Source organism: Pelophylax lessonae (assembly GCF_965119305.1).
Source record: "Pelophylax lessonae genome assembly, chromosome: 2".
Lineage (NCBI taxonomy): Eukaryota > Metazoa > Chordata > Amphibia > Anura > Ranidae > Pelophylax > Pelophylax lessonae.
In genome coordinates this window covers 324,806,763-324,829,516 of record NC_138769.1, presented here as the reverse complement: position 1 = coordinate 324,829,516, position 22,754 = coordinate 324,806,763, and the positions used below count along the sequence as shown (strand labels likewise).

General features: G+C 42.1%; 1 protein-coding gene across 3 annotated transcripts in view; it reads left to right on the top strand.

The window, feature by feature from the left end:
* The window catches only part of SCMH1 (Scm polycomb group protein homolog 1), an 84,570-nt gene that overhangs the window by 16,983 nt on the left and 44,833 nt on the right, over positions 1-22,754 (top strand). For all 3 annotated transcript variants that reach the window (XM_082247034.1, XM_082247033.1, XM_082247032.1), the window contains 4 exons: positions 8,332-8,402; positions 15,719-15,953; positions 17,974-18,062; positions 19,778-20,021. In XM_082247034.1, the coding sequence (XP_082103160.1) occupies positions 8,332-8,402; positions 15,719-15,953; positions 17,974-18,062; positions 19,778-20,021 (639 nt within the window). The remainder of the gene's footprint in view (positions 1-8,331; positions 8,403-15,718; positions 15,954-17,973; positions 18,063-19,777; positions 20,022-22,754) is intronic.

Genomic DNA, 22,754 nt, shown 5'->3' with positions numbered 1-22,754 from the left:
TTGAAATACCTCCCTCCACTATCCCAGGCAACAATAACATATATGTTTCAGAAAAAAAAACAGGTGTCAGTCTAGATTCAGATGGAAGATCCCAACTGCTGGACAGAGTAATCACAGAGAATGATGGTCACTGATAACCAGCCATTTAAAATGGTGTCCGACTCAGGATTAAAGTGGTTGATGTCTATACTTGAGCCAAGCTACACACTGAAGAGTGAGAAGTATCAAACCGAAATGCTGGGAAAGATTTACCAAAAGGTCGTTGAGAAAGTAAAGGCTATGCTGCAACCAGAGAATGCTGACAACTCACTCTCATTCACGACTGACTGCTGGTCAGGAGGAGGACAAACAGAGTCACTAATGAATCGTACATGCCACTTCATTGACAGCTTATGGACAAAAAGGCAATTGGTCTTGAATACAAAAGAGATGCAAGGATCCCACACTGGGGAGTACAGTAGAGAAATGTTTTTAGGCATGCTTGAAGAATGGGGAATCACCAAAGACTGAGTAATGCTTGTGCTCCTTTGAGACAGCGGAGCAAACATGCAGGAAGGAATGTGGCTTGCTGATATGTCAGACCTCAGTGTCATGGCACACAACACCCTCTAACTTTCAATTGATGGTGTGTCAAGCCAGAGAGCTTTGATTATATGTTTTGAGAAGCATGATGAGATTTAAAAGGTTGTGCTGGCAAGTCTTTTGAATCCTTGATACAAGAACCATGCTTTCTCTTCTGAAGATGTATTGGCCAAGGCAAAACAATGGCAGACAGAAGATATTTAACAGGAGGTGCAGGAGGTTCCTGCCAAAAAGACAAGTCCAGAACAGCATTTTTATAATCTGAAAGAGCAGCATGCTGCAAAAACAGGACAATTAACAGGAAAACTGCACTTGCAGGGACATCCGTTTCACATCATCTGATTGTGAAAGATGCTTAAACTGCTGCAGTAGTGCACTCAATCACTGCAAATATTTTAAATCACTACTGCAGCAGTGCAGTCAGTGGCAGCAAAACTGCTAGAAACAAGCTAGACAACAGATAGACAGTGGATTGGAGTCAGTGGACTACTGCTGCAATAGTACACTCACTGCAATGATTTTAAATCACTACTGCAGTCAGTGAAAGCTGCTAGAAAAAAAAAGCTAGACAGTGGACTGGAGTGGACACTAGTACTACTACACTTTTCAATACTCCCAGTTAAGTAGAATAATATACTGCAGAAAGCAGAACATTTCAGCATATTCATGTTCACCTGTTAAACGGCTTCTTTTTTTTTCATATAATGCTGCCACTTCATTAACATGCTCACTTGGTACAGGAGGAGAGGAGGAGCAGAGAGAGAGAGGCATCTTCTAGCATGGGAAGCAAGTCTTTTGTAGCGTGCCTCATTTTCTTTCCACCACTGAAGAGAATCTTCATCGTGGTTGAACTAATCATGGCATTTTCAGTGTTTTATTGGGGCCTCATGCAGGGGATTCTTCTGACTCTGCAATAATGAGCCTGGATGATGAACTTCATCTATATTTGAAGGAACCAGTAATTGACAGAAGAAGTGGTGATCCTCTTCAGTGGTGGAAAGAAAATGAGGCACGCTACAAAAGACTTGCTTCCCATGCTAGAAGATGCCTCTCTCTCTCTGCTCCTCCTCTCCTCCTGTACCAAGTGAGCATGTTAATGAAGTGGCAGCATTATATGAAAAAAAAGAAGCCGTTTAACAGGTGAACATGAATATGCTGAAATGTTCTGCTTTCTGCAGTATATTATTCTACTTAACTGGGAGTATTGAAAAGTGTAGTAGTACTAGTGTCCACTCCAGTCCACTGTCTAGCTTTTTTTTTCTAGCAGCTTTCACTGACTGCAGTAGTGATTTAAAATCATTGCAGTGAGTGTACTATTGCAGCAGTAGTCCACTGACTCCAATCCACTGTCTATCTGTTGTCTAGCTTGTTTCTAGCAGTTTTGCTGCCACTGACTGCACTGCTGCAGTAGTGATTTAAAATATTTGCAGTGATTGAGTGCACTACTGCAGCAGTTTATGCATCTTTCACAATCAGATGATGTGAAACGGATGTCCCTGCAAGTGCAGTTTTCCTACCAGTTTTGATGCAGTTAAGGTGTGAAGAACGAGCCCTTAATGTTAGTTAATAAATAAACATTAACGTGTTCAGTAACAGATTTGTGTCGAAATTTGTTTTATTTTTCAAAACTTAAATGTACAAAATATCGGCCCATATCGGCTGATACCGATATGCGATGGTCAAAATATCGGTATCGGCAACGAAAAACGGATATCGGTCGATCCCTAACCTAAACCCTATTGAGCATCTGTGGGGCATCCTCAAACGAAAGATGGAGGAGCGCAACTCCACCAGCTCCGTAATGTCATCATGGAGGAGTGGAAGAGGACTCCAGTTGCAATTTGTGAAGCTCTACTCCATGCCCAGGTGGATTAAGGCAGTGCTGGAAAATAATGGTGGCCACACAAAATATTGACACTTTGGGCCCAATTCGGACATTTTCACTTAGGGGTGTACTCACTTTTGTTGCCAGCGGTTAAGACCTTAATAGCTGTGTGTTGAGTTATTTTGAGGGGACAACACATTTACACTGTTATAAAAGCTGTACACTCACTACTGTATATTGTAGAAAAGTGTAATTTCTTCAGTATTGTCACATGAAAAGATATAATAAAATATATTTTCAAAAATGTGAGGGGTGTTCTCACTTTTGTGAGATACTGTATATTTGAAATGAAATCTTATTAATTTGTGCAAATACTATGGTGTGTGTGGATTTCTGCCAGTCACAAATTGTCACGCCCCTCCAGCCTGTGTCTTAGAATGAGAAGGAGGTGTAGCCTCCATCAGTCTACATGTAATATCCTACCCCCATTGTGTTTAGCTGGTTAGTGGGCATGGAGGAGGAGGGAGGGAGTGGGCTGTCATTTACCACTGTGTATACGCCCACATGTGTCTTTATAGTCACATGGGCTGCTCTGGTGTGAAAGGGAGGAAATGCTCAGCATAGAAACTTACTGAAAACTGAGCAAGTGCAGAGCTGCCCAAAGGCAAAAAGAAACAAAGAAAGGGCGCACCGACCTAGCGCATTATCCTCAATAATAGGCTTTATTTATGCAACATAAAAAATGGCTACTCACAAATAAAGGTAGAAAATAATCATATCAAGCTCAGTCGCTCCAGTATCAGGAATAGTCCATGTGTGTTTGTCCATAATCCTGTTAAGATGACGGCTGACGCGTTTCGAGGCTCAGCCTCTTCCTCAGAGCCAGAGGTGTCTTTTTTCCACGAGGCTAACTATGTAACTAATCTCTAAATTTAGAAAAATTGTAAAAAAAAAAAAAAAAAAAATTGTAAAAATGTAAAAGACACACAAGTTTTTACCCCGGTAATAATTTAACCTATGTGATAACTGAAAATATACTGTAATTATTTGCCTAAAGTCCAAATCTGGGTACCACACTGTTTCCATAGTTTTAAAAGGCTAAGTTTCTAGTTACACCCTCCTTGTAATCATTTTATTAAAGAATAATGTTTTATTATTTTCCAAGTTTACGAACAGACCATTAAAGAGTACAGTCAGTGTAAATCCAGGTATTATTCCCGATTAGAATTGGTAAATACATTCAGAAAGAAGGTGAATAGATATGCAATTATGAGAAGGGAGTATCTTAACATTGGTTGGGAGATTGGCTAATTGAACAAGGTTTTCCAGCAGTCCCATTTAAAAGAAACCGATCTAATGATTGCCTTCTGTGGAACTGGGAGGGCTACACACAGATTGCAATTAGGCTGGTTCCTGTTGAACCAGCCGAATTTTAATCTGTGTGTACCCAGCTTATGTCTGCCTGATGGTATAATGACAGAGGCCAACAGGCAATAACTAACTAGTGGGCAATATCTGATTTCTACTCTTGTTCTGGGTGCCATGGGCAAACTCAACAGACAGTGAACTGGATTCAGAGAGAACCATAAACCAAACAGATTCTAGACGATTGCTAGTGATTTCCCAAAAAGAAGGTAAAGAACAGCACTTTGAAAGGAGCATGTGGGGATAAAACAATGGAGCTACTATTGCTCATTTGTTTTTAAATAGTAAGCTTGGGTAGTAGCTTCCTTATCTTCCTTGCTATACTACTTAGTGATTCTGTGACCTGGAATAGGTATGCAGGTAAGCTGTCCCAAAAGTACTCTGATGCATATTATTTCTGGATCTATGACTCACTGAGTAGTGACTCAAGGATATGACTTCTACAGTCTGTAATGTAGTCCTGTTGGGAGAACATTGCATCATTCTGCAATTACTTTGAATATGATTTACTGCTATTAAATTGGATTCTATTTGACACAGTGTTTTTTTCATGTTGACACAATAGGTCCACTTCACAAAACATAAGAATCTTTCGATTCAGAGATGTGAATGTAGTTTTCAAACCTCATTTGCCTGAAAATAACTTTAAGGTTTAACCTTATTCTGCTGTTTTTAGTATTCAATAGTTTTTTTATTGATTTTAAACAACACATTGCAGTAATACAACATAAAATAGAAAATGTAGAAAACATAGGCAAGAGAAAAGGGGGTGGCCTGCGAAAAGGCACCCCGTACCCGGAAAATACATAACAAAACATGACTCCAGACAGTATTAGCAACTAGGCAGTCAGTGATAAAAATAAACAGCAAAATACATTAAATCGCAACAGCTGTAGTCCCCTCCATAGGAGATACATCAAGAGTCCAGAGGACTCACCAAACTCCAATAAGATATCAGCCAGCAGAGGGCTCCCCCCCCCCAGACACCCCCAAAGGGCACAAACTGTGTCCACGAAAGGGTGAAGCCCCCCCCCCCGCCTCCCTCCCCAAAAGGGGAAACCAACCGGTTCCCACCAACGTTCAAATAGTAGAAAGCATCCTTGGCCCATAGCAGAAAACCCAAACCAGAGTTCCGGAGCCTGAGTCAAGAACGCCATTCCAGCAGCCAGACCCCCAAGAAAGTTAATAAACGGAAAAGCAGAAGACCATAAAGAAAAGGAAAAGAAGAACAGCCCACATCTCAATGGGTAGAGAGAGAGAAAAAACCATGCAAGAAATCAGGAAAACAGAAGAGAGAAGGAAAGAGCCAGAAAAGAAAGGAGACCAAGAGAAAAATAGCTAGAAGGCAAAGGCAAACAGCCACCCGTCCCATGTCCCCCCACACTTATTCTGCTGTTTTTATTTGTGAATTAAGCCTACTATGATTTATGAAATTGTTGCATTTAGCTCAGTATACACCTTTTAGAGCAGGCATGTCCAACCTGCGGCCCGGGGGCCACATGCGGCCCGGAAGCCCAGGCAATGCGGCCCACTGCCCCCTGACAATTTTTTTTTTTTGCTGGGGAGGAAGGAAGTTGGGTCGGGGGCATAGCCACAGCAGCTTCCAACTAACGGTAGGCAGAGGCTGCCTCTGGGGGGGGGGGGGGACGAGCATGTGCTTCTGACTCCTACCACCATGACCACTTCAAATCACTGAAGTGGTCATGGTGGTTAGAGTGTTCCTTTTAATATCTCTCAGAAGAAGTAAACCTCTGTATACTGATTCCATTTCATTTCATCATCCTCTAGTTGTGTTAAATTAGTGCGGGGGGGTGCAGCGGTGCGGGAAGGGTGCGGCGGCATTTTATTACTTGTATACCTTAACTATAGTATATATTTTATATGCGGCCCGATTTTAAATTTCTCTGCACTCAATGTGGCCCAGAGAAGCCAAAAGGTTGGACACCCATGTTTTAGAGCATTTAATGTATGGGCCCTTGGCAAGGGTCAAAAACGCCATAAACCACAAAGTACGTGGATAAATTAACTTTTTTTATTTTTATTGTAAAAGTGATTCAGGTGACTGTAAATCCACTGGGTCACTTCCACATGCTAGAACAGTCTTTCTCAACCTTTTTAAAACAGAGGAACCCTTAAAGCTTTATGGTCTTAGGGCAGGCCTCGACAAATCCCGGGCGCCAGGTCGCATTTGCGACTAGAATTAGCGACCTGGCGCCTGGGGTGCCCTGCTTGAGCTGTCCTGTCCCTTTTGCGCCCCCCACCTCCTCTTCGAGTTCACGGACTTCCACGCCGTCCAGAAATTTAGTCCCCGGCTTTTCGGCCTTCTTCTGTGAGATGAGAAGCTAGGGGAACTGGCGCCCTCTTGTGGTGGCCGGGAGTAATGCATGTTCTCAATGCCTTTTCTTCTCCTTCCAAAGAGGAGAAGAGAGGGAAGTTTTTTAAGGCTTCATCTCTCTGTCCAGTTACCTTTGCTTAAAGGTAAGTGGACAGGGAGTGTGGTGGTTATTATTAATTTATTTTTTAAATGTAAAAAAAATAATAATTTTTTCTTTTTTTTTTTAATTATTAAAAAAAAAATAAAAAAATGTTTTCTTTTTTTTTCTTCAATTCTTATTAAAAAAAAAAATATATATATATATATATATATATATATATATATAAATATATATATATCTTTTTTTTTTTTTTCCTCATCGCCATGCCACAGCCAAAGGCCCCTTTCACACGGGCTGTCTGATCAGGTCCGCCTGTCAGTTTTTCAGGCAGACCTGATCGGACCGTTGAGTCTCCTCTATGGAGCTGTAATCTGCCGCCATCTGACCCTGCCCGCCAAAAACAGACGGATGGTGGTTCTATTTTCTATCCATCCCGTGTATCCGATCAGATGGCATCGGATGGAAAGAGACAGACAGTCTGTTTCCATCCAATTGCGCTATATAGGAGAGTGGGGTTCTAGTCGTATTTATGTGTAAATTTAGTATCAGTTTTATTAAATAAAGCTTGGTTGTTAGTTTAAAAAAAAAAAAAACTGGCTCCTAACTTTTTTAGCTGGCTCCTAGATTTCAGGCAAATTTGTCAAGCCCTGTCTTAGGGAGCCCCTGCTAAAAATTACTAGATATATCTACATGTCCTGAATCATTAAAGTGATGGTCATTGTGAAGAATGCTCCTTGAAACGCCATAAACCACAAAGTACATGAAGAATGCTCCTTACACTTGTAGACTTGTGAAGAATTACCCCTTTACAGATAGCTAAAAAGATTAATGGGTCCAGATGGCATACACCCACAAATCTCTAAAAAGTTGAGCTCTGTCATTTCAAAGCCATTGTTTCTAATTTTTAGGAATTCTTTAATGACTAGAATAGTACCGCTGGACTAGTGTAGGGCCTATGTGATGCCTATATTTAAAAAGGGATCAAAGTCTTTGCCAAGTAACTATAGACTTGTTAGTTTAACTTCTACAGTCGGGAAGATACTTGAGAGTTTAATAAAAGACCACATAGGTGAGTTCTTGCTGGAAAAAAAATATTTTAAGCAACAGACCGCATGGATTCATGAAAGACAGAAGTTGTCAAACAAACCTGATTTAGTTTTATGAGGAAGTAAGTAAAACCTTGGACAGAGGGGTGGCTGTGGATGTAAACTTGGATTTTGCAAAAGCGTTTGACACAGTTCCTCACACACGGCTAATGTGTAAGGTAAAGTCTACTGGCTTGGAAAAATCAGTTTGTAAATGGATAGAAAACTGGCTAAAAGACAGAATTCAGAGAGCAGTGGTTAATGATTCTTACTCTTAATGGTCTAAGGTTATTTTTGGTTTACCCCAAGGTTCAGTGTTGGGACTCTTACTTATGAATATATTTATAAATTATATAGGGTCCGGAATTAAAAGTACCATTTCAGTGTTTGCAGATGACACCAAGCTTTGCAGTGGAATAACTTCCTTACAAGATGTCTCCAACTTACAAGCTGACCTCAATGCACTGTTTCATTGGGCAACTATGTGGCAAATTAGGTTTAATGTTGGTAAATGTAAAGTTATGCATTTGGCAGCTAAGAATATGCATGCATCATACATACTGGGGGGTACAACTGGGGGAATAAATGGTATAGAAGGATCTGGGTGTTCTGGTAGATCATAAGCCTAATAATAGCATACAATACCAAGCTGTGGTTCCAAAGTGTGCAAAATCCGTTCTTGTATAAAAGGAGGTATGGAAAAGTGCCACTTTACCCCCAGCAATGATGGAGCAGCAGTATAAGTAATGCTGATCCTTTGCCGATCACCTCACATTTATAAGTGACATAGAAAAGGCCTCCATGTGCACGTACCATAACCTAATTTCTAGCCTAATTAGATCTGCTTGAAAAGTACACCTGAAATGTATTGTTATACCAGAAAATGTCTTCTTCTCAGTGGAGTTGTAAGGAGAATTAGGTGCTTTGATCTTCTGCTGTGGCATACTGTAGTATTTACTATAAAATGTTTTATTTTTAGGGCACTTCAGCTGGGAGAAATACCTGAAGGAGACGGGATCTCAGCCGGCCCCAACACACTGCTTCAGACAGGTGAGATGTTTGAAAAGTGAAGCTGCGTGGAAGGCTATAGGGGCACGGTAGAAAAGTACCCTGAAAATTGATTTTATTACTGGTTTAAATGTTAAATTAAAATAGCGAGGATCTAAAAAATGTGATTTCAAAAGCCATTACTGCTCACGTACAGTGCAAACCTAATAAGGCAATGCTTCATAACCCAGTGCTCAAGTATTACCAGCAATGCATGTTTTGCAGCTAATCTGCAGTGATAGAGAAATTGGGGTACCATTGCTGGCTTCCAAAATGACTGGTTGACTGCTGTCTCTGGTTTCAAAGAACTTCTAGACTCTGTTCTAGAACCAGTCCTCTTAATCTTCATTCTTACTCAAGATCAGTGTCTCAGAGCCATTCAGTTAGCATAATGGCCAAGCAAGTAGCGTTTTCAGAAGTAAGCCATGGCAGTCTCCCATATTCTCTTAACAGGCTAGCACTGTTAAGAGGCTAAGCACTGATATATGGGGCCTAAACTGTGGCCCTTGACGTATGGCTGCATATAATGTTCACCGTATTTAATGCTAGAAATGACTATCAGATTGCAGAGTTAGTAGCGGAAATAATGGTCAGTGACTGTGAACATTTGACAAGTGTTGATGGAAACTAGAGAAATGCTTCAGAAAAAAGTTAGGAACTGAAGGTTAATGAACCAATTTCATTCAGTAAAAATGGTTGTTTATACCAGTGTTAATTTTGACATCATATTTCGATTTGTTTGTAGTCCTAGTCTTTTGACTAAAATGCAGTTTTAGTTGTATTTTAGTCATCTGAATTGTTTGTCGTATTTTGGTCGACTAAAACCTCCAGTACGCTATAGTGGATTAAAATCAAATTTTAGGTAATTTGTAATGCAACACTCTAAAATTTCAAAACTCATTATGTACCCCTGGAGTAAAAATCTAATAACATGTTGTTATTTATGGTATGAGCCCCTGTTCACACTGCTGTGACTTTTCATGCGACATGAGAGTTCAAAGTCGCATGGCAGGTTGCGCCCCATTAAAGGCCATGGAACCGTTCTAATCGGTGCAACTTAGAAAAAGGTTCCTGCACTACTTTGGTGCGACTTCAACACGACTTGCATTGACTTCTGTTAAAGAAGTCGAATGCAAGCCGTGATGAAGTCGCGCAGGGATGTCGAATTCAAAGTCACATGATTTTGAAGCCGCAGCAGTGTGAACAAGACACAGTTTTAAGCCGTTGTGATATACAACAACATCTTTTCACCCAAAAAAAATGCATTTTGACAAACAGAATTGCAATTATAAAATATATAAAAAAAAAAAAACCTGTAAACTCTTTTGCCTGTAATGCCATTGAACATATTACCTGAATATATTACCAACATTAAATATTAAGAAAAAAAATAAAATAAGCCTTTTTTTTTTTTTTTTTTGTCTTTCAGCAGTTTAGTAGATACCCCTACTTATTCTTATGCGGTAGTGCAGCGTTCATTTTGATGCCAAATTTTGATTTAGTTTTAGTCATAGTCTTTTGACTAAAATTACATTTCAGTTTTAGTCATCTGAATTGTTTTAGTTGACTAAAACCGCGTTAATTTAGTAGACAAAAATGTTTTAGTCTACGAAATTAACACTGGCTTATACCAATGAAATTTATTGGAACAGTGCCTTGAAAAAATATTCATACACCTTGATATTCTCCACATTTTGTCATGTTATGTCCAAAAAACGTAAATATATTTTATTGGGAATCTATCTGATAGACCAACACAAAGTGGCACATAATTGTGAAGCGGAAGGAAAATGATAAATGGTTTTCAGAATTTTTTACAAATGTTACAAATATCTGAAATGTGTGGCGTGCATTTCTATTCAGCCCCCCCTCGAGTCAAAACTTTGTAGAACCACCTTTAATTGCATTTACAGCTGCAAGTCTTTTTTGGGGTTGTCTCTTTGTACATCTGGAGATTGAAATGTTTGCCCATTCTTCTTTGCAAAATAGCTCAAGCCCTGTCAGATTAGATGGAGAGCGTCTGTGAACAGCAATTTGTAAGGCTTGCCACAGATTCTCAATTGGTTTTAGGTCTGTACTTTGACTTGGCCATCCTAACACATGATTATGCTTTGATCTAAACCATTTCATTGTAGCTCTGGCTGTATGTTTAGGGTTGTTGTCCTGCTGGTAGGTGAACCTACCTCTCAGTCTCAAGTCTTTTGCAGACTCTAACAGGTTTTCTTGTAATATTGCCCTGTATTTGGCTCCATCCATCTTCCCATCAACTCTGACCAGCTTCCCTGCCCCTGCTGAAGAAAAGCATCCCCACATGATGCTGGCACCACCATGTTTTACGGTGGGGATGGTGTGTTCAGGGTGATGTGCAGTGTAAGTTTCCTGCTGCACATAGCATTTTGCTTTTTAGGCCAAAAAGTTAAATTTTGATCTCATCCGACCAGAGCACCTTCTTCCACATTGTGTAGCGAGTGAGAGCCTCCACGCTAGCACCTAAAAATGATTAGAAATTACCTAAGGATCGCCAAGCACCGATATAGCTATTCCGTGGATACTAGAGTAAAAGAGATATAGAAATGTGGTGCTGCACTATTAGAAAATGTAAGTATTCTCTGTGATACTGGTCTTCAACAAATCAATGCCATGCAGTGATGATAATGATGCAACAAGCAAATGGTGAGTCAAGTGCAATGGTATCCAAAACAACAAAAAATAAATGGAAAAAAAAAATAAAATATAAAAACGTGATGGTTACATCAGTCTACTGTGCTCACATACACAATAGTGCAACAGGTGAAACAATAATCAATGCAGTGAACATATTCAAAGGTCCTTTTCCAAATATCTATAGTGTCCAAAAAATGATGTCCATTCACAGTGTGATGTAAATACCACTAAAACTTGAAACCAACAAAAAAAATTCTTCAGTGAGATGACATGTTTTATGTTTTGGTTTCACATCACATGGGGAAGGAGCATAATTTTTTTGACACTAGAGATATTTGAAAAAGGACTTTTGAATTTGTTCACTGTATTGTTTAATGTTTCATCTGTTGCACTGTTGTGTATTTGAGCACTGTAGACTGGTATAACCTTCTTCCACATGTTTGCTGTGTCCCCCACATGGCTTCTCGCAAACTGAACTTCTTATGGCTTTCTTTCAACAATGGCTTTCTTCTTGCCACTCTTCCATAAAGGCCAGATTTGTGGAGTGCATGACTATTAGTTGTCCTGTGGACAGATACTCCCACCTAAGCTTGCACAGTTCTATATAAAGTTCCTGCAAAGGGAGACCTTGGCCAAATGGGACAAGTGTCCGAATTCTCTGGACAATTAAATCTGGCTGAGCTGAAAAACAAAAGGGTCTCTGATCTGGTGACTTCGCTTTCCAGCTCTTCGCCAGGGCAAATCTTTTCTCCCCCTATCTCAGACAGTGGTCACCACGGATGACAGTCTGTCCGGGTGGGGAGGTGACCTGGATCGGAATACTCCCAATCAATGTACTGGAACTCTGAGCGATCAGGTTATGCCTGAATCACTGGATGGATCGCCTTCAGGGGTATCGGGTGCAAATCCAATCGGACAATGCCACAGCCATGGCTTATGTCAATCCCCAGGGTGGAACAAGAAGTGTACTGGCAGCTCTGGAGGTAGCCGGCATTCTTCGATGGGCAAAATGTTTTGTTCCAAGCCCTCCCAGCTGTACACATGCCAGGGGTGGAAAATTGACAGGCAGATTATCTCAGTCGGCAGGCGTTGGACCAAGGGGAGCGATCCCTTCATTTGGAGGTGTTTCATCAGCTGTGTCTCCGGTGGGGCAGCCCTGGGTGGATGTTTTGGCGTCTCGGCTCAACAGGAAGGTGCACATGTTTGTGGCACGGTCATAGGATCCGCTAGGGTATGCCAGAGACGCGCTGGTGGCCCCCTGGGCCAGTATTGTCTGATTTACGCCTTCCCTCCTCTTAAGCTACTGCCAAGACTTTTGCACAGGATCGAAGCAGAAGAAATTCTAGTCATCCTAGTTGCACCGGACTGGCCTCACTGGTTTTGATACGCCAACCTGGTGCGGCTGGTCGCCGACGCCCCTTGGAGACTACCATTCAGGGAGGATTTGCTATCCAAAGGGCCAATCTTCCATCCTGCTTTACAGTCGCTGGCTTTGAAGGCTTGGGTGTTGAAAGCCAGGTGCTGAAGGATAGAGGTTTGTCTGGGTCGGTGATTCCCACACTACTGAGGGCTAGGATGTCTACTTCTAGGAAGATCTACCATTGTACGTGGAAAGCGTACATTTCGTGGTGCGAGTCGCTTGGTATTCAACCTCGCTCTTTTTCGGCTCAGGTCTTGACCTTCCTTCAACAGGGGTTGAGCAGAAATTGGCCTTGATTACCATTTAAGGGTCAGGTGTCGGCCTTGGCGGTCTTCTTTCAACGACCCTTGGCCACCCATTCCCTGGTGCGCACTTTTATCCAGGGGATTCAACATTTGACTCCACCAGTGTGGTCCCCACTACTGCCTTGGGATCTCAACTTTGTGCTTTCAGCTCTACAGAAGCCTCCCTTTGAAAATATTCGAGAGATTCCCCTGCTTACGCTATCCCAGAAGGTAACCTTTTTGGTGGCTATCACCTCTGTCTGAATCAGAGGTGTTGTCTTTTCGCTCCCCTTATTTGGTGGTCCACAAAGATAGGGTGGTTCTTCACCCCTGTCGTCCGCCGTTCCTTCCAAAGGTGGTCTCTGCTTTTCATCTTTTCATCTGAATGAGAACATTGTGTTACCTTCGCTGTGTCCCAGGCCAAAACATCCTAAGGAAATTGCGTTGCATTCCCTGGATATGGTTCGGGCTATTCGGGTGTACCTGGCAGCTAAGGGGTCTTTTAGGAAGTCAGACTCGCTATTTGTGCTTACGGATGGGCCTCAAAAAGATGACCATTTCTAGATGGATCAGATAGACGGTGACTCAAGCCTATTTGCTTAAGGGTCAGGTTACTCCTTTCCCTGTGAAGGCACACTCTGCGCGGGCACTCAGTGCTTCTTGGGCTTTTCATCATCAGGCGTCAGTAACGCAGGTGTGCAAGGCGACTACTTGGTCATCAGTGTACACTTTCACAACATTTTAAAGGTTGTGTTGGCATCTGCGGATGCCTCTTGGCCACAAGGTTTTGCAGGCTACTGTTTAGAGGGCTTGTTCCCTCTTTGGGGGTGTAGTGTTTTTCAGGTGGGCTCCAGTTGTTTTGGTTAAGCTCCTGTTACCTGGTTGGCTATGGTTTAGCCTTGGGAATTTTTTTTTTCTTGCTGTTCCCACCCCTCATGTTTGACACGCTTTGGGACATCCCAATGGTCAAGAAGATCAGGAGCTGTGTCCGTCAATGAGCGAAAGAAAATGGGATTTTTGACTTACCGTAAAATCCATTTCTCCATGGAGTTGTATTACTTCTGACACTGCTTGTAACAAAACTGAATACCTATAGCGGAGGGGGGGAGTTTACCTCCTGGGACTACCCATAGGCGTAGTCAAGTTCTTTTTCTACCTAGGGTCCTACTCCTGTAGGGGGCAATATAACCCAAAAGTCAAGAAGATCAGAAGCTGTGTTCGACAATGAACATCAGAAAAAAGGATTTTACGGTAAGTCAAAAATCTAGTTTTTTTTTTTTTTTTTTAAATCACCTAACCCTGCTTTAAACTTCTCCACAACTTTAACCCTGACCTGTCTGGTGTGTTCCTGGGCCTTCATGATGCTGTTTGTTCACTAAGGTTCACTAAGGTTCTCTAAAAAACCTCTGAGGACTTCACGGATCCGCTGTATTTATACTGAGATTAAATTACACACAGGTGGACCTGTAATTTACGAATTAGGTGACCTCCTGAAGGCAGTTGGGACCACTAGATAGGGGTATCAGAGGGGGCTGAATACAAATGCATGCCACACTTTTCAGATATTTATTTGTAAAGAAATATTGAAAACCATTTATCATTTTTCTTCCACTTCACAAATACGTGCCACTTTGTGTTGGTCTATCACATAAAATCCTAATAAAATACATTTACTTTTTTGATTGTAACATGACAAAATTAGGAAAATATAAAGGGGTATGAATTATTTTTCAAGGCACTGTATGAGCAATCTCAATGTGTGTAAAAAATAAATAAAAATCCTAAATTCCTTTTTCCTGAGTAGTACAGTGGCAACACTGCATTGCTCTGGTCACAGTGTAAAGTAATAAAATTAATAACATTTAAAACATTTTATTTACATAATGATCACCGCCACACCATTTAGATGGTGATTCACTGGTGACAGTATGTAAAAAAAAAAAATATATATATATATATATATATATATATATATATATATATATATATATATATATATATATATATTTGTTGAAAAAAAATTTTTTTTGTTTTGATTTTCTTCATTTTTTAAAAAATTGTGACACAGTTACACTTCAAAAAACTTGCCATGCCTCTTGCTAAATACCTTGTACTGTCTACTTTCCTAAAAGAGGTAATTTTAGGGTATTTGCACTGTCCTGGCATTTTTGGGTCTAGATATGAGATAGAATGTCAGTACATCAGGATTGATTTTCAGATATATACCATAGTTTGTAGACTCTATAACTTTCCTACAGACTAAATAATATACACTGATTTGGGTTATTTTCACCAAAGAAATGTAGTAGAATACAGTTTGGCCTAAATTTGTTAAGAAAGATTATTTATTTGCAAAATTTATAAGCAACAAAGAAAAAAAATGTTTTTTTAAAAATTTGCAATATTTAGCAAAAAAAAAAAAAAAGGTGGTGATTAAATACCACCAAAAGAAGGGTCTATTTGTTTGAAAAAAATGATAAAAATTTTATATGGGTATAGTGCTGCATGACAACACAATTGTCATTCAAAGTGTAACAGCGCTAAAAGCTGAAAATTGGCCTGGGCAAGAAGGAGGTAAAAGTGACCTGTATTGAAGCAGTTAAAGAGGAGCTTCAGTCAGTTGTACTAAAATTAAAAGTCAACAGCTACAAAAACTATAGCTGCTTAATAGACACCTTTCCAAGGATTCAATGCTGTCCTTGACCAAGCCGTTTTTTGTTTCACCGGGCCTCCGGCCCCCGACACTGGCATCTCAACTGCGAGTAGCCTTCACAGATGGATTCGCATGTGAATGGTCCCGTAGCCTTCTGGGGCCTGTGATGTGTCCCAGAAGGTTGCAGGCAGGGGGAGGAGAACTTTTGTTTGAATCACCTAGGTGATCTGGGCCGAAGTGGGAGCGGGTACCTTTTAAAACTATTTATATTAAAATATTTTTTTCTCCCCTTTACCAGTCTGGTTCTCCGCCCTCCAATGATTACAAAGTTGGAATGAAGCTGGAGGCTCAGGACCCTAGGAATACAACCTCCACTTGCATTGCCTCTGTGGTGGGCCTCACAGGAGCTCGGCTGAGACTGCGCCTTGATGGAAGTGATAACAAAAATGACTTCTGGAGACTGGTGGATTCATCAGAGATTCAGCCCATTGGCACTTGTGAAAAAAGTGGGGGCATGTTACAACCACCGTTAGGTGTGTATTTCATACTTTCATCTAATGTATAAAACTAAAACAAAAAACAGCCTTCTGTTCCAACTACAGCTAGCAAGAATTTAACTTGTGTTACTCTAATGAACAGTCAAGGTTACAGTAAATGCAGAGTTTACTTCCAAAAATATCTGTAAGCCAAATGCAGCTAAATACACAGGGGAAATACATTTACAGTATGGTGGATGTACTTGCATCTTCCGATGCGGCGTTAGGCTGCAAAGTTTTGCAGGCTGCGGTTGCAGAGGCTCCCGCCTCTTGAGGGTGTAATTTTTGCCTGGTGGTGAGCCCCAGTTGTTCTGGATGAGCGCCTGTGTTTTGTTTTTGTTTTTTTTTTAATTTTTATTGGAGATACGAACATTACAAAAGAAAAGCAAGTGTATCAAAAACATTTTTACAATGGGGTACAATGTAAACAGCCAGTGTAATAGAGCACAATAAACCAAACTGAGTGCAAACGAAGGAATGGGGGAGGCAAGGAAAGAGGAGGGGTGAGAAGGGGGGGGCGGGGACACGTGGTAGACAGGCAGAACAGACCCATAGAAAGGAGACAGTGAAGCTGAGTAAATTTACGGCAATACCCTTAAGTGGATCAGGGGGTGGATGAGACTGGGGGAGGTCCATAAGGGCTCGGTGAGGGACCAAGCATGTTGGTGCACGGTGGAGCTGCAGCAGGACTAGAGCCAAGTGAAGGAGCAACAGATGCGTTATGGTCTTGATCCACCATGTCCAAAGGTAGAGCTGTGAGATAGGCAAAATTTTTGTTCTGGAAGTCCACCACTCTTGAAGGCCATGTCTTGGTCGCAAAGAGTGACCATTTACGATCAAAGTGGGCTTTGGAAGATGTATGGGTGAAGTCTGTAATGATATACTCTTTCTGAAATAATGCACACAGTTCCTGTTTAAGTTGGCCTAAAGTTGGGGCAGAGGTTGATATCCAGTTTGAAAGAATGGACTTCCTCGCAAGCAAAAGACAAGTTAGGATCCATGGTAGATAGTAAGCATAAGGGCCATTAGACCATGTTAGCAATCGTTTGTCCCAGTATCCAAAGATGAGAAGGTAGGGATCTTTGGGGATCATTAGCAGGGTGATCTTGTGGATATAAGCAATAACTTGGTCCCAGAATGCAGAGATAGGGTTGCAGAGCCAGAAGCGGTGTGCCAGAGAAGGTCTCAGACATTTACATAGGGGGAAAGTCCCAAGTGCGGGTCACTTTTGTCCAGTAGAAAGGGGACATGGGCGCGATGAAGGATTTTAAGTTGAGTTTCCCTCCAAGCTTCGTTAGGTTTTAGTTTGAGAGTTTTTCTATATCCTTCGAAGATCTTGTGGAGGGAATCGGGGTCTGGGAAGCTTCTTCCCCAATTTGTGGTGGAGGAGGAGGATATGGCTGAAGAGGAAAGTGTTGTTAGAGGTTTGTAGATTTTGGAAAGGGCTCCTGTTTTACCTGGTTGGCTATGTTTTTAGCCTTGTTGGGAATTATATCTCTAGCTGTGTTTTTCCCAGCCCTCATATTGACACTGCTTTGGGACATCCCAATAGTCTAGAAGACATGGAGCTGTGTCCGTCAGTAAACGAAAGAGAAAACTGGATTTTTGTCTTACCATAAAAGTCTTTTTTCTGAGGTTCACTGACGGACACAGCACCAGTCCCTCTGTTGGGTTGAGTTATGTATTCTTCTGACACTGCTTGTTACAAACTGAAGTCCTATAGCAGGAAGTGATGGTATACCCTCTGCGACTGCCTCAGGCGCCTGCCCCCCCCCCCCCCCCCTCCCACAGATGGTACGACCAAGCATTGGACGCATAACCCCAGAAACCCACCAACAAGTGTTTGGCTTTGCTCCCTACCTACACATGCACAGTCTTCTCACCACTCGGTGTTCTACAAAGGCAATGGGCAGTTGGATGTAGCTACAGTTAGGAATGTATTCAATGTCCTCAGTATAGTGCTGGAATTTGTGATATCATAGATAAGCAGTGACATGGTCTTTTTTTTTCTTTGTAGGTTTTAGGCTTAATGCCTCCTCATGGCCAATGTTTCTTCTGAAGACTTTAAATGGGGCAGAAATGGCACCTGCTAAAATATTTCACAAGGTACAGCTAAAATGCAGATGTTGAATTTTTCTAGAAGCTCTTCTACTCTTTTAATATTTATGCTACTCTTAGCTGTTCTTAGCTTTAAGAATTATCTAGGATTTTTTTTTTTGTTGTTGGAGGACTACAATTACAGAAATGCAGATACTGTATTTTCTCACTGCTGCTTTTATTGGTATCCATTTAATATTTGAAATCTCCTAACAAAAATATATATAAAGTATTACCTTTTCACTTTTTAAATAAGGGTGCATTCACACTGCAAAGTGCACAGTAAACACACGCCTTGACATGCACTCACATGCTGCATTGCATTTTAAAATGCACTGCAATACTTTCTTTATTTTTCAGTAACTTCCCTAAGCTTTGTTTGTAAAGGAAACTTGAAAATGACTGTTTTGACTCTTGTGTTAATGCACACTGCGAGATGCTTACATGTGCTTACACATGTTGCTTTGAAAAAAAGCAGGGCATGTATCACTATTTATTTATTTTTTATCTTTATCATCGAAATGTTGTGAATGATTTTACAGTGTGTATGTGGTGACATGTGTTGATCAATGCATGCCAGTGCATCTAGTGTAAAATGAACCTTAAAGCACATTTTGTCATCCATTGGGGAATACTGACAAATCTTAAAGGGGTTGTAAAGTCAGAAGGTTTTTTTTTATCTTAATGCATACTCATCTGAGCCCATCTTGATCCAGCAATGTTGCAGGAGTGTCTCGGCTGCCCGGGACTCTTCATCCTCATTGGCTGAGACGGCACCATTGGCTCCCACTGCTGTCAAAGTCAGTGAGCCAAAAAGGAGATAGGGCCGGGCCACGGCTCTGTATCTGAATGGACACAGGGAGCTGCGGCTCGGCTCAGTTGCCCCATAGCAAGTTGCTAAGAGGGCCTAGTGTTACTGGTGGACCCCCACCGTCACAGAAGTGAGCTCTCCAACGCTGAGCTCCAAGCTACAGTGTCAGGGAAGATAAAGCACACGTGAGCTGGTTTGAGCTCAGTAGCACAAGGTTTCTCTTTTCAGCTGTCCTTAGCAACATCCTAGAAGTATTCTGGTCAGGCTTAATTGGGTATGTAAATGGCCTACGCCTATAGCACAGGCATTATTCAACTTTGGTCAAAGCTGCACAGTTTGTTTTTAACTACAGACACCCCTTATCTGCATAGGCAGCTTTTTTGTAAAGGTGAACTAACTCTTTAAGGCTCTCTTTACTAAGGCAGTGAGGGCCTCTTGGGCTTTTTAGCACCATAAGTTCTACCAGGTGGATATTTCTGCCTCCTCTGATGACAGCCTTGGACATATTGTCTCCTTGAGCTGCAGGTAGTCTTCTGTTCAAATTATTATTTTAGTTCCATTGCTCACCCCTCAGGTAAACTGCTTTTGGATTTTCTGAAGGTTTAAGGCTTCCTGTGTCCCTCAATGACTGGAAAAAAAAATGCGTTTGGCACTACTTTGCTACAAATTTGAGGTATGCTGGTAGTAGAAGAGGTTCTATTATATCCTAGGCAGTCGTATAGTCTTTTTTATTTATTTTTTTTTTTTTAGATTGTCAGTATCCAATCCTCCGGTAGGAGGCAAATTAGCCAGCAGTTAAAAAAAACTTCCTCTGTCCTTCAATCCTTTTTTTTTTTTTTTTCTTGCTATATAAATTGTAGGAAACAAAATTCTGCTAATTTTTGTTTTAAACCTTTTTTGATTTGTTTCATAGGAGCCTCCTGCACCAGCCCAAAACCATTTTGAGGTAGGGATGAAACTGGAGGCTGTGGACAGGAAAAATCCACATTTTATTTGCCCAGCTACCATTGGGGAGGTAAGGGGCAGCGAAATTCTTGTGACCTTCGATGGCTGGAGAGGAGCATTTGATTATTGGTGTCGATATGACTCCCGGGACATCTTTCCTGTAGGATGGTGTTCCTTGACTGGGGACAACTTGCAGCCTCCAGGAACTAAAGGTAAGGAATCTTCAATGAGAAGATAAGTGGCCAGGCTTGGCTGACAATTCTATGATTTAGTGTAGAGTTGTATATAAACACTTTTGCTACGCACAGATTTTTTTTTTTTTTTTTATGAGTGTGAATATATTTAACAGAAACAGTAGTACAAGAGGAGCACTGGAGATGAACAGCCTAAAGGCTAGAATGGTATTATTTAGTTATATAGGACAATGGCAAAGTACACATTTCTGAGGCCATATGCAGTTTACACACATCTGGATTTGTGACCACATGGCATAGGCTTGGGGTGGTGGTATTTTAAAGTCTGTAGCCTGCTCGTTTTTTTTTTTTTTAACTGTAAATCAAAAAGATTTTTTTTTTTTGTAAGAGGCATATACTTTTTTATACTATTTCAGCTGTATAGAATCGAACATCGATGTAGCCTAAGGAATAGTTCACATCAGCCCCCACACGATATGCTGCGTACGTGTGATAGTGTGTGTTTTGTAGGGACAGTGCAGTGCAATGTTACAATGCATCACGCTGTTTACTTTTTAAAACTTTATTTAAAATGACAAAACCACTTAAAACACTCTATTGGACTTTATGCACTGCAAACACACTGGACTGCATGGCTGCAATGCTTTGACATGGGGGGTGTGCAGTATGTTGTGTTGCATATGTTGCCCTGCGTAAAAATGAAGTTGTGCTGCATTTTTACGCAATGCACACCAACGCACATATATGATGTGAACAGATCACATAGAACACAGTTGTTTTCTACATGCCCTTGTATTGAGCCTATGTTGATCATTGCAGAGCAATGCACTGGTGTTAAAAAGATTTAAGTTGGAACAAAACTAAAATCTGGCCTTGATGTAAAGTAATTTGACAATGGTTTGGTTGATATTACTTATCTGTAGAGAAGACTAAACGTGAGGACAGCACTGAAACATTATTATTGCTTTATTATAGATCTAAGCACGCTTGCAAAGCATTGCATCGGAAAGTATTCACAGCGCTTCACTTTTTTCACATTTTGTTTTGTTACATACAGCCTTATTCCAAAATTAATTAAATTCATTATTTCTCTTTCGTTTATTGATGGACACAGATCCTGATCTTAACTTAACCATTGTGTTATACTCCCCCCCCCCCCCCCTACAGGAGTAGGACACTAGGCAGAAAAAGTCTGACGACGCCCATGGGCAGTCCCAGGGGGTATAGGTACTCAGTTTCTTTCTGCCTAGTTAGGAGTAAGGACCTAGTTTCTTGCTGGGATCTCCTGGCAATTTTTTTTTGATAGATTTTTTTTCTCCTGGTTCTTTCCTGTGAGATCTACAATAAACTGCTGGACTGGGAATCAGGCTGGATAATCTAGATCCAGTGGTCACCCCAGTCTGGCCAGCGAGCGCACGCAGACCTCAGCTCCGTGCTAGGTTGGCCGCGACATAGCCCCACTGAACGGGGGCTGGCCTGCAAGTTAAACGCCTCGCGAGGTCGCATATGACAGGGTCTCGGCCTGAGTTGCAGCGTTACTGCTGGCCGACAGCCCCCCATTTCAATGGCGAGGGTTCTGTCTGGAGCGGTGCCTGTGTGGTTCCTGGTATGATGAGTAGCTGTCCTTCTCCCCCTGGAGGGTTTTGGGGTGGACGCTGGCCCCTCCATGGGATGGTCTGACCCCCCGGGTTCCCCTCCTTCCTGTCAGGCACCCCTTCTCATCTGTCCCCTATCCCCCCCCCCCCTCCACTTAGGCTGGGGCTGTGTGGGTAGTCTGGTCCACCTTCTGGGGTAGGGCATTATGGGGGCGGGGGGCGTGGCGTGCTCTCCCGGTGACTGAACAATCGGCTGTGTGTGTGGGGGTTGTACCTGGTGGGGGCTCCTGCCAGGGCCCCCTGTTCTGCCTGTGCCTGTCCTTGAGGCCTAGGAATGCTTTCTGGGTCCCTGGGAGCCTCGTGGTGCCGCCATTTTGTTGTAGCCTTGTGCTGCAATGCACGGCGGCCATGTTTTTGTAGTCCGGCGGCCATTTAGCAGTGCTTTGTTATAGAAAACAGTGGCGGCCCTGTCTGTGGAGCCTTTTGGGAGGCGTTTTCGGCGGTGGGAGCCCCTCCTCATCCTCTAGTGCTGACTCCTGGATTCTTTCATTTCCTGATCGCCGCATGTGCAGTGCAGATTCTCCTGGTGGCTGTAGTGCCTGGTTTCTGTGGGGTGGTTAGTCTGGTGGGGTCCTCTCCCTGCTGAGGATCAATTGGTGCTCTGTGACTGGCAACCGGGTGGTGCTGCCAAAGCAGTGGGGGTTGTCCCTTAGCAGTGTTTTACACTTTTTTTGTGGGGGTCCCCCTGGTGACTCAGTCTTTGGAGCACATCTCCCCACCTGATCCCCTCTGTGAGGCTGCAGGGCCCTTCGGGTCCCCACCATCAATCGATGCACGGACAGCGGTCTTGTCCTTTGTGTCCCGGGTGAAGGTGGCTTTTGGGCAACGGGCTGGCAAAAAGCTTCCCCCCCGCCTTCCCCTGCCTTATCTGTCTCATCAGATCCTGAATCTGATTCAGCCGCGCGGATGTGGGTCACTTTGCTGGGTGTGCGACCACGCGCCCGGAATCCTCAGATAGCGAGGAGGATTCCTCCACTTCTGCAGCCGCGCATAAAAAGGCGCTGGTTGATTCACAGATTGTATCTGTGCATGAGACCTTAAAGATGGAGGACGCAGCTGCAACAGAGGCGCAGGTTCCCTTTGGCACTCACAAGCC